At 38.3% G+C, this 12,103-nt stretch overlaps 1 protein-coding gene across 2 annotated transcripts in view; it reads left to right on the top strand.

Moving 5' to 3' along the window:
• Positions 1 to 12,103, top strand: part of SLIT3 (slit guidance ligand 3) — a 595,328-nt gene that overhangs the window by 443,043 nt on the left and 140,182 nt on the right. For both annotated transcript variants that reach the window (XM_020780501.3, XM_078385818.1), the window contains 4 exons: positions 673 to 823; positions 2,190 to 2,264; positions 8,907 to 9,050; positions 10,338 to 10,481. In XM_020780501.3, coding sequence (XP_020636160.3) covers positions 673 to 823; positions 2,190 to 2,264; positions 8,907 to 9,050; positions 10,338 to 10,481 — 514 coding nt within the window. The remainder of the gene's footprint in view (positions 1 to 672; positions 824 to 2,189; positions 2,265 to 8,906; positions 9,051 to 10,337; positions 10,482 to 12,103) is intronic.

Genomic DNA, 12,103 nt, shown 5'->3' on the forward strand with positions numbered 1-12,103 from the left:
ATACTTTGGCTGCCACGAATGCAAGGATCACGTTTAAGCCCCTTGTTAATTCTTTTCTTTTCTTTCTTTTTCTTTCTTTCTTTCTTTCTTTTTTACAGCTGGAAAGATTGGTTTGTTGAGTATAAACTGGTTAGGCATTAAATTAAAACAAATCAAAAGCAAACTGACAGTTGTAATATAATGGCATGCTGAATTGTAATTTTTGCAAAATGTAGACAGTCCCTCTTCTGATTAAATGGAAACTATTTCAACTCATGCTTTTCCCCCTTCACCCTGTTCTCATGTTTATTAAAATATTTATCTTTGCAAAGCAGGCTCATCGGTTTTAATCATTCCTACAGAGGGAGAGAGAAGATGTTGATGTTGATTGACTACCTCAAGTTTTTGCCTCTACCTGTAGTAACATGCCATTTGCCATTTAGTGAGTTTTAAATTGAAGAAAATTTTGTCCAAAGGGGAAAAGGCACTGGATGAGAATTGCAAGAAACAGGACTGGTCCCCATTTTCTAGAAATATGTTGAAGCAAATTGCTCTAGACACTTTCAGGAATAATGTAATTTTCAGATGAATCTGAGTTGCTATTTTAAATAGAAGTACTCTCTTTTCCATCTTCCATCTATGGTGGCCATTTTATTGTGTAAGTATTTATCTGGTAACATTTCAACTTTGCAGGTTCAGAGGACTACAGGAGTAAGTTCAGTGGAGACTGCTTCATGGATCTTGTCTGTCCTGAAAAATGCCGCTGCGAGGGAACCATCGTAGACTGTTCTAACCAGAAGATCACACGACTTCCCAGTCACCTCCCAGAGTATACCACAGACTTGTAAGTATGGACCTTCTGACAAGAGTGATATACAATGATCACCTAAATAATTATATGGTTTCCCTTTATTTTGCTGGTAATGTTTAAATGTCATCAGAAATATCAAGGGAATACTGTGCTGTTCTTCCAATACAAAACCATATTGTAGCCTGATGTTTGTCGCCATCATGTACCCTTGCTTTGCAGTCCTTGAAAACTTCAGGAGGTCTGTTTTTCCTTTTAAAATACAGAATGTACCTTCTTTTTTTAAAAAAATTACTTGATCGTTGAAATTGGAAATGGACTTTCAGTCAGTCCCACTTTCACTAAGAGGGATGATGTGAATAACAGCAGAGTGGGGAGTTTGATCCCGGGGCACATCAAAGTTGCCCACTATTGCTTTAAATCAGGGTTAGCTCCAGATTTTCTGGTGGTCCTTGACAAAGTGCTCTCTAGCAGTGAACCTCTGTCAGTGAAACCTGCTGAGCTTAATTGGCAGAAGTTGTTCAGAAGCAATACTCCAAGCAATGTTGGGTGCCTGAGGACTGCAATTAGAACTTACCATTACCCCCATACAGTAATAAAGATTAAAAGGGCAAATGGAATGAGCAAATGGTAGTTGTACCCTACAAGAGTGGGGGAAGGCCCAGAGGTAGTTGGTAGGTAATTCCAGCTGGTGGGGACCTTTGCACCAGCTCCATAATGCCAAATGCTGACAGCAGCTCTGAGGTAAATGTACAACTTTCTGTATTGGACAATGTGATGTGTATTCAATTCAGTAGCTTATGTTTTTATTTAGCCTTTTTGAGACAAAGGGAGAATAGAAATAAAATACATAAAATAATTGAGTTTTTAATAATCATTGATTCAATTGCATATTTTTCTTTTTATTCAGAACAGTAATTTATATGAGGAACGTCCACATAATGGGAACAAAGAAACTCTGGAAAAGACAATTAAATTAATGAGTTATTTCACAAACAAAATAATCACAAAGTGTTTATCAAGAATGTTAGGCATGAGCATATATATGTATGAGCAACTTGGAGGAAAGAAAAGATATAAAGGTAACTATATATATAATTACCTTTATATCTTTTCTTTCCTTCAAGTTGCTCAAGGCAGTTTACATAGTTTTAGCTCCCAAATGCTCTTCAAAACAACACTTTGAAGTAGGTTAGATGGGGAAAAATTTCTAGCACAAGATAATCTAGTGAACATTGTAGGTATGATGGAGCTGGAATCTGCATCTCAGCTCAGTGCACCAATCATCACATTTTACTGATTATAGTTTTGTTATTGTCATTAAGACATGTGACCCAAATGTATATGTTGACATACATGAAGTCTAGGCTGTTTTTCATCCTTTACTTTTGTTTCTCATTAGGCGATTACATGATAATGACATTTCCATTCTGGAAGCTACTGGAATTTTCAAGAAGCTCCCAAGCCTAAGGAAAATGTAAGTTTCTTTTTAATTGTTAATAGAGAAACAATGAATCAATATATGAAACAGAAAAAGGCTGCAGTTTTAAATAGCATTAAATCCTTGCTTACTTCCAAATAAATACACAGATAATCTAGTTGACAGTGTGCTGTTATATACTTCCTAATGCAAGTTCCACAGAGAAGACCCAATTATTCCTTATCCAAAAAATGGGAACTACTTGAGCTTCTAATAGGAACTGAATAAATGACAAACTTTTAATAATTACAAGTTTGTTGTTGTTGTTAAAATCTGAATGGTTTGTATTCTGCGTCCAGGCTTAATTTTGGAAACAGTTTTTAAGTAGATTATGTGGGAAATGGCTAATGTAGATCCTAATGCCCAACATGGTGCAGAGGATACAGTGACAGACTAGAACTCAAGGGCCTGTGTTCAAATCCCCTCTCAGCAGGAAAGCTCACTGAAGGCATAAAACCCCTCCTTGAATATCTCGGTTACCTTGAAAGCACTATTTGGATGGCTGTAAGTCGGTTCTGACTTGATGACATATCAAGTGTCACAACAATATAGATTCAAGGTGTCTTCAAAACAAGAAGCAAGGTTAAAACGCACTGAGGACGGAGCCCATTTCCATAGCAACATCCTGATTATGGAACTCCCTGCTTAAGGAGGCCAGATTGACTTTCTCTGTTTCCTCTTCAGATGATTTAGTAAAGACTCCCTTGCTCCATCATACCTTTAGTTGTGATTTACTACTGAATTTCAGCTTTTATCCTTTTTTATGTGAATTTTCCTCTTGTGCATTGCCTTGAAAGCCTTTGGTACGATAGCATCATCATCATCGTCTTTATCATGGTCATTGACCTCATCATTTATATTTCCACTGTTCCATTACGATTGCAACTTGACTTAAAATTTTGAATGCAGTTTTTATCAGGAAGCTTTTTATTTGGCCTATACATTTGTTTCTAGGCTTCAAATTGCCTACTTCTAATCTCTCTCTCTCTCTCTCTCTCTCTCTCTCTCTCTCTCTCTCTGCTATATGTTTGATTGGGTAGCTTCTGTTCTTTTCAACTGTTGATTCACTTTTCTTATTACGATTTCTTATAACGAAAAGAATACCTGTGCAATATGGCATACGCTCTGTTCCCTAAACATATATTATATCTTTCTCTACTGAAATATTTATTTTATTTTATTTTATTTCTTACATTTGTATACCACCCCATTATTTGAACATGTGATTTAGTCCCTAGACTAGGTCTCACCCAGTTTGTTGCCTGGATTGTGGAAAAGTATCTGTTTCATGAGTTAGATTTTTGTTAAGGCTGTGATAAGAGCAGGTTGGATTTTGTAATCTCCTATTTGAGCTTCCTGGGCTATATTCACATATGGAACCAATCCAGAATCTACTACTATTGAGTTCGCTATACCGGCTGCCTAAGTTAAATGGGTAGGAGTCCATATTGCTGGTATATTTAAGTACTGAAATCATTTTTTCCTCCTTCCACATGTCCACAAATAACTAAACATCTGGAGCACACTATTCCGTTCTGCCTATGGAAGGTTTTGCTCCCAAGTCTGGCTTAAATCCCTTTTCTCAATTCTAGTCCAGCAAGTATGCTGATGGTGTTTAGCAGAACCTGTTCTCCAGAGTAAGAGAGTGACTTACATACTCCATAAATCTGCACTTCTGTACATGATGCCCAGAATAAGTCAAAACACTCCAAATTGGGTTTCAGAAATATTGAGTGGAAAAATCTAAGTCAAATAAACCTTTACAACTCTAGTTCATGGAAACATATTTGTTAATTAAGTCCCTCATTTATTTCATGAGAAATTTTAACAATCAGGTCATGCCTGTGTACTCCTTTTTGCATGTGAATGTGTAAGGACTATGTTTTTCCATAAGTACATTGTTTTTCCATAAGTATAGTGTGGAACAGCCATATATCCTTTTAGCGTTTTATGTCTCTATGAAGCTGTAAATCATCTGTGCCCGATTCTTGGCAGAAGATGAGGATCTAATCATACAGGTGCAGTTCAGATGTCTGGGTTGTCGCAGCAAGAGGTAACAGTGCCTTGCAGTTCATCATAAAAGTTGGCTCATTCTGATTTTCCATATAGTCTCACAAAGAACTAAGATTCTTTATACACTCTTACAGAAAGCTTTCTCTCTCTCGTATCTTTTTTCCCCTTTGTTATCTGAAAGTATTTTTTTATAATTCTTAGTATGCTGGGATTTGCCCCCATTTTTAAAAGGATATTTTCTGTTCTGCATTGCAGTGTTAACAGCCAGATTTGACTGGAAAGGACTTCCCTGTTTACTATGTGTTTTTCCCCCCTAAAATTTGTGGATTAGCTTTGTTCCTGCCACCCTCATCTCATCTGGAATTTTGAATTCCATTTTGCAAATTAGAATCTAATGCCCCAGACACATTGCTGTTGTTGTTTTGACTTATTAAATGCAGAGTTCCAAGAAATCATTCCACAGATCTTGTAAAATGCCCACAGTGCAGTGCATTCCTTTTTTTCTCTTTTACCTTGCATATGAAAGGGGAACTTTTCTGGGAGCAATAAATCTATAGGGTTTCTAAGGCACACACAAGTTGGGTGGGGGTTGGTTGTCATCAATATTTATCAAGCTTTTTAAAAGTGGAAGGCAAAATCATTTATTAGCCTTTCTTAACAATGTGCTCAGAGTGGTTTACAAAGTAAAGCACAGAAATTCAATAAAATTCAGCAAAAACAGTGAAATCCAATACAGACTGCATTCCATTGCATGCAGTTTCTGACACCTTCTGTTGTTCCTGAAAGTAGTCTTCTCCACCTACAGTCTTTTCTATGGCAACATACTAATTTAGACCTGTCTGTGAAAATTAAACTTCAGCTGTTCTCCTTGTTTTCTCTGTCCACTGTAGCAAAAAAGCCAAATCGATGCCTATTCAATAAAACACCTTAAAACATTATTGGTATGCAATAACAGCACATTGGGGTAGCTTTCTCTTGGAGCCTTTGTCTGTTCTGTCAATAAGTCTTGTGTTTAAGTGGTCCCAAAGGATTCATTGACACAATTGATTTCAGGGTCAACTGTGCCTGCTCTTAAGAAGTCCCTTGGTAGAAATCTACATGATAGTTCATCATGAATACTGAAAAGCCATTTAATGCTTGCCTCTAATGAATGTGAACAGCATGTATTTAGGAGGAAAAGATTCTCTGAATATCATCGTACAAAGCTGATTTGCATATGGGAAACATTTCATGTGCTTATGAAAGCCTGCCATAGCACTGCTTCTGTAAAACATTGGCAAAATGTAGGGCATTTAGTGTCATTGACAATTTTGAACATGATTGTACTCCTTGCCATGAAACAGATATATTTGTGTGAACATGTTCCATCTAATCAAGTGTTTCTGCTTGAGTAATAGTGTTTATCACCTGATCTCATCCTGAATCAAATATTAATTTGTTAGTACTGTGTAGTTAATTATCTCAGCCTCTGGCAGACATGAGAAACGTTTCTCTGTTTGGTATGAAAAGCATCCATGAAATTCTGCATTCACTCTGTATCAGCTCTTGAGTGTCCTAGTGCATCTACAGCCAGCTGGGACTAGATTCAATATGTCAGCATTGGTATGCATATCACCAGCTTGAAACAGCTGAGTGTTTTCCATTGGTGCTACAGGCTAACAGCAATAGCTGCAAAGCCATGAAGGTGACTTTGTAACCCAAGGTGTCCTGGTGGAAAGTCTCTTCTGCACATACAAAACTGATTTCCCTAACGGAAATGCGCAAAAACTGACCCCTAAGTCAGAGATATTCTCCTAGTGCATGTCCCCGTACTCGTATTCTTTCTCATCATGTAACAGCCTCTGTTTCCTTTATTCACTGTGTTTCTCATACTGTGTGCCCAACTGCTGATAATGTTGAGGTGCTGCATCATAATACCTTCTCTTGTAGCACTTGATTTCAGGGAACAGGACTCACATATGCTCTTTTTCCTCCTGCCATTTTGTTGGGTTGATATATCTTTGTTGATCCAGAAGATATGAATAAACTAAAAGTTGTCCCTCTACATTTTAAAGCACAGGCACTTTCTCATGATTCAGACTGTAAAATAAGAGTAGGCAAAATGAGGTGTACATGCAGCCATCCTAGGGGCACATATATGGTCCCTGATTATCCAAAAGCCCCTAGCCATAATGGCAGCAACAGCAACAGCAGCAACAGCATCACCTAGGAAAAACTGCATTGCATCGTCTAGTTCATGGGGTTTCTGAGCTTCCTCTTCCCCAAGTTGTTTTGGGCCCTGGGTACTTCCCTGCCCCCCAAAGTGACTTCCACTCACTTCTGGTTTTGAAGGAAGCTCCATGCTAGTGTTAAAACAGCACAGATGGAACAAAAAGAGTGGTGGAGTTACCTCCTCCACCCTTATTAACCATCCGGTTTGATTGGATTGAATGTCTTCCTGCAGAAGAACAGAGAGGGGCTGGTTTCCTTCCCCTCAGTGGGCCTTCCAGTCTGCTCTGGAGGTCTCAGAAATTCTTTGCATCTCTTTGGCCATTGCAGAGAGATGATGTAAAAATGGAAGGAGGAGAAGAGCCTCTCATGCTAATCCACAAACATGACAAGACATTTTGGACTGTGTTTTTGCTTGTGTCCTCTGATACGGATGTGGTTCACAAGAATGCTTGATTCTTTTAAAAGTATAACGAGTAAGTGACCCTCAGTGGCTCTGATCACAAGACAGAAAGACACTGCCATTAAAAAGGGGGAAGTGGAATACTTGTGTCATCCGCGAGTTCAAGAAGAAATGCTTAACTAATGTTTTCATCAGACAATATCTCAACACCAGATTGAATTCATCTGTCGTTACACTGTATCTAAACTGTTCCTGACGTGAAACATAAAGTCTAATCTTCATATTATGGAGTGAAGTAAAATGCATGGAGCTACACTAAGAGGCCAGAAAAAGAGAAAACATATACATTATTGTGATTGTTTTTGGATTTTCTTGTGGCTGCTGCCTCCTTCTTTTGTTGACTCAGACTTCAAGAGAGGTGATGGGTCACAAGCTGCTCAGCCAGGCTGTCTCGCTATTCAAGAAACAGAAACCAGACTACCAGTTACTCATGCACAGCCTAACCCTAACCCCAGTCTCCAAAATTACTTCCACACGGTTGTGATGATTGCAGAGAATAGACTTTATGTTACACATAAACCAGGCATATTTGCCTTGAATCTTTTGCAATAGTATTCAAAATATAACCAGTTTTGTGGTTGGGTGAAATCTGTTTATTTTTAAGCAACAACTGAGGATGTATTTCTTCTCTCAAATTTTTATCCCTTGACTATCTCACCTCCGTTTTTATTTCTTGTTTCTAATTCTATGTCATCTTCCCACCTCTTAAGATCCTTAATCTGCAGTTAGAGCTCTGTTTTATTTTCTGACATTTGCTTTTGAACACTTGGGGTTTTTCACCGTTTTAGTACAGTTATATAACATTTATCATTAGATTCCCACTAAATATAGTATAGCTTAGCCCGTCTGAAAACACCAAAAATCCTACCTTAATGCCGTCGAGGTTAACAAGACAAGGGTGGTTGACAGCTTTTCAATATTTTAATTCTTTGTTCCTCCTCCTCCTCTTTCTTCTTCTTCCTCCTCTCCTCCTCCTTAATGCCGACTACATACATTCTCAGTACTACTGAATTCTCAGTTTAGGGAATGCAAAATTATTTGCTTCTGTGTAGAATGACTGGGACAACACTAGGCTGCTCTGCAAAATGAGAACAAATTAAAGTACAGTATAATAAACATTAAATTGAAATATAACAAATAAGATTCTAAGTTGACTGGAAGTTGAAGAATTTGAGATTGCTGTTATTGGATATTATAGACTTTTTAAAAATTTGCAATCAAACAGTAGATACTACATTTATTTTTTAAAAAAATAGTTAAAAAAACAAGCATATGGTTTTATAAACAGATGACCAGGTTTTAGTGTACAACCTATATTGTGGGAACTTAGGGGCTACAGTACTTCCTCCCCATGAAGGCAGGAATAATTTCTGAGTTAAAAAAGAAAAGAAAAGAATTATCTGCCAAAACAAGATGGAAGGCACCCATTGTATGAGGAGAATTTTACACACCCCAGGTTTAATTCTTCTGTTCAAAAAAAATGTTCAGAATCTTTGCTTCCTCAGGGTTCGTGCCAGAAACAAAAATGGTCAGGAAGACATATAACTTCCACTCTGACCTAATTTAAAGAAAAGCAGATACTTAGGTTGGGAACAACTTAGTAACTGTGCCAACATGGTGCCAGTTACAGGATTATGCTGGCATGCCCTTGGAGTTATAAGCTGATGTGCTCATAAAAATGGCAAAGTACAGAGGGCTTATCCTACACTGTTACACCATTCTCAATTTTAAAACAACAGATACCTTTTAAATACTGGAAACAGCAAAAAGAATTGAAAATAGGACAATTTGGGGAGCAGGAAGTATCTCAACTCTATCTTTTTAAAATCTCTGTTACAACTATTGTTTGCAGCTTCACTGTCCAGTATAAACATTCCTACATTTGTGTTCTGGGAAGAATTTAGTCTTGTTCAATAATATTGCCTGTCTAATGTCAAGTTTGTTTTCCATTTCAGAAATCTGAGTAACAACAAGATCAAAGAGATCCGTGAAGGCACTTTTGATGGGGCAACAGGAGTGCAAGAACTGATGTTGACTGGGAATCAGTTGGAATCTGTGCATGGACGAATGTTTAGAGGTCTCACAGGACTCAAGACACTGTAAGTATAAAAACCCCTAGTTTTTAAGCAAAATACATGAGATAGTTTATGATTAGAATTAAAAGCTGTTAGCACTGTGCCTCAGTGCCACCTCAGTGACAAAGATTCCCCAGAGCTTCATGCCTGTACACTTGCTATTAAGCCCGTGTTTACTTCCTGAGGACCAACCACAAAATAAAGCATTCTGATTTGCAAAATGTGAAGGTAAGAAAAACTTGTGTCATTTGCCTCTTAGATCAGGTGAAGACAATAGGAAGCATATCTGATAGGTGTTTGATCACAGAAACAGTGAATCAACTGCTAACTTTGTCAAGAGTCTAATTAGGAACAAGGCAGGGATCTTAATACTTAACGTATCCATAAAATCTCTGTAAAGTCACTGATCTACCATGCTCTGACTGCCTCTGTGATCTTTGCTTGAGTTAGTTATGGTCGTCTAACTGCCCTTGAATACCTTTCTCCACACACACTTCATCCCTCTACACAACCGAGATATTCCTTAAATTATGGATTAAGAATACACATTTTATCACATTAAAGTTAATTTTGCCACTTTTAAACACTTATGAGAAAGTAAAAGTTGGTGGCATTTACTTATAACAATTTTTCTGTGCAATAAATGTACACTAGGGTTGTACACTCCTGGGTTGCAATGCATACAGTTTAGTTTCCTGTATGCTAAGGTTTCTGTTGCACTGAAGCTACATTTTCCTAGCTCTTAATCTGTATGAAAATGCTTCTGTGCTGTGAAATGAGACTGCTGCCTTGGCTAAATTATCCACCGCTGTTCTACACACCACAGAGCACTAGTGGATAGTGCTTGTGATATCACTGAGGAGAAGCAACACAGTTCTGCATCACACTGTGAATGGTTTAGATAAGTGTTTTGCCCTCGGACTGAAATAGAAATACATGGCCTGTCATCTGTGTGGTTTTAGGCAAGCTTTATGTTGCCAGAGCACCACCAGAAGAAGAGACTGGCAAAACACTTCTGAGTACTTGACATTGAGAGAATTTTAACTGGGTCATCATAGGTCAGAGTCAACTTGATGGCATGTAGCTATGAAGTGGTACTCAGCTATTCGAGGAAGTTCAGATTATGAGTTTCCAAAACCTATTTTTCCAAACCAGCATGTATTAAATTGTCAAGGCCATTGCTATTCATTGATGAACTTTTAACTAGCACCTTTTTATTTTTCAGCTGACTCACTCACACATTACTTTCCTTCTTCCTCTTCCTCTACTATTTCAAATAAGAACTCTAATTCTAGATTTAAACCTTTTCAGGATGCTGAGGAGCAACATGATCAGTTGTGTGAATAATGACACCTTCACAGGATTAAGTTCAGTAAGGCTACTTTCTCTGTATGACAATCGAATTACTACAATCACACCAGGAGCCTTCAGTACACTTGTCTCTTTGTCTACAATGTAAGTAATTTCATGTTTTTTATCCCAAGTGCTCTGTTCTATTGATAATAGCTGTTGTGACATTATTACACGGCAATTAGAAAGATCTGTATGATATGTTGAACCACTAAAATATTAAAAACATGTAAGCTTTTGAATTCAGCAGGGTGCTTTGTCATGCTGGGTGTTGCAGAGCTTGAGAGGGTATGGGGAAAAGTAGAACAGTCCCCAAACCATCCTGCCCTGATGTTGCAGTATCCAGATCTGAGTTAATATCCCAATGTGGAGACTACAAAATGGTTGCATCAGCTTGAGGTATATGGCTTCACCTGAGGCAGTGTGGGATGAATTGGTGCTTTTCTCCCATGTCTACAGAAAAAGAGTGACTAATAACCTGTTACTGTCTCATTTGCCTTGTGCTGCAGCACTTGCTTGGCTGGAAATAGAGGATCCACATTCACCTTTGTCATAAGTGTTTGAAATTTAGTTTAGCTGACCCATTGAGCAAAAGAAGTAAGTTGGAGACAAATTAAGAACATTACCTATTGATTGGAAGAAAATGGGGTCTTCAAGTGGAGCAGTCCTTCACATATGATGGGAGACCTGCCCACACTGGTTGCAGATCATGGCCTATGTGACAATTCTGGGTATTTTCCATCATAATTAAAAAGGAATAAATAAAAGGGGGGAAAAGACTGTGTGGTCCTCACATAAATTCCAAAAACAAGGTTGGACAATACCTTCATTGGGCCACTAAAATATTAAGAAAAAGCCAGCAGGACCCTTCATCAAGCTGGGCATTATGGAGCTTAAGGGTTGGGATGATTTTTGGACCATTCTGTTTCTAACCACACCTCCTCAGGTTCTGCAATGCCTGGCCTAATAAAGAGTCTTGCTGGACAGAACTGTTTGCCTTTTCTTAATACTTTCGTGGCCCAAAGAAGGTATTGGGCCACTAAAATATTAAGAAGGTCAGAAAGTCCTGCAGTATCAGAGCAATGGTTTCTCCAGTCCAGCATTCCGTTCTCACAACGGCCAGACAAGTTGATCATGAAATGCTCATGAGTGGACATGAAAGCAAAAGTAACCTCCCACTAATGCTTTCTAGCAACTGGTATGTCGAGGTATGCAACTGATATGCACTCCTTCTGGTAGTGGAGAGAATAGACAGGACCATCGAATGGCTTTGTGACAAGACAAGATTTAAATGAAGGACTTGCTCATTCATAGTTTAGCCTGTTAACCCATCACCCTTCATAGGAGCTGCTGCACTTGACATATTCAGCTGAAATCCTGTTGCTTAGTGTAGTAAATCACAACCAGAACAGCCCAACTGGTTCAGGAGAACATACAGATGAGTTGACTCATCAAATCCCCACTGATTCAATGGACCTACTCTAGTTGTGACTTCCTGTACTAAACAACGGGTTTCAGCCATTAAGTCTGAAGATTCAGCACAAAGGTACCTAGATTTGTATAAATACCCTGTTGAGTCCTGATTCTGCTGTCATCATCTTACCAGCAGAGCAGCAACTGTGAGCAGTTCCATTGATTTTCTTCTTTCATTTGAAAGGTCTGTTCTTCACTAAGAAGGGAGCTGTTGCTACCCCTGAATGAGTCCACTAGGTGTGTATATACTGATA

Source organism: Pogona vitticeps, chromosome 2 (genome assembly GCF_051106095.1).
Source record: "Pogona vitticeps strain Pit_001003342236 chromosome 2, PviZW2.1, whole genome shotgun sequence".
Lineage (NCBI taxonomy): Eukaryota > Metazoa > Chordata > Lepidosauria > Squamata > Agamidae > Pogona > Pogona vitticeps.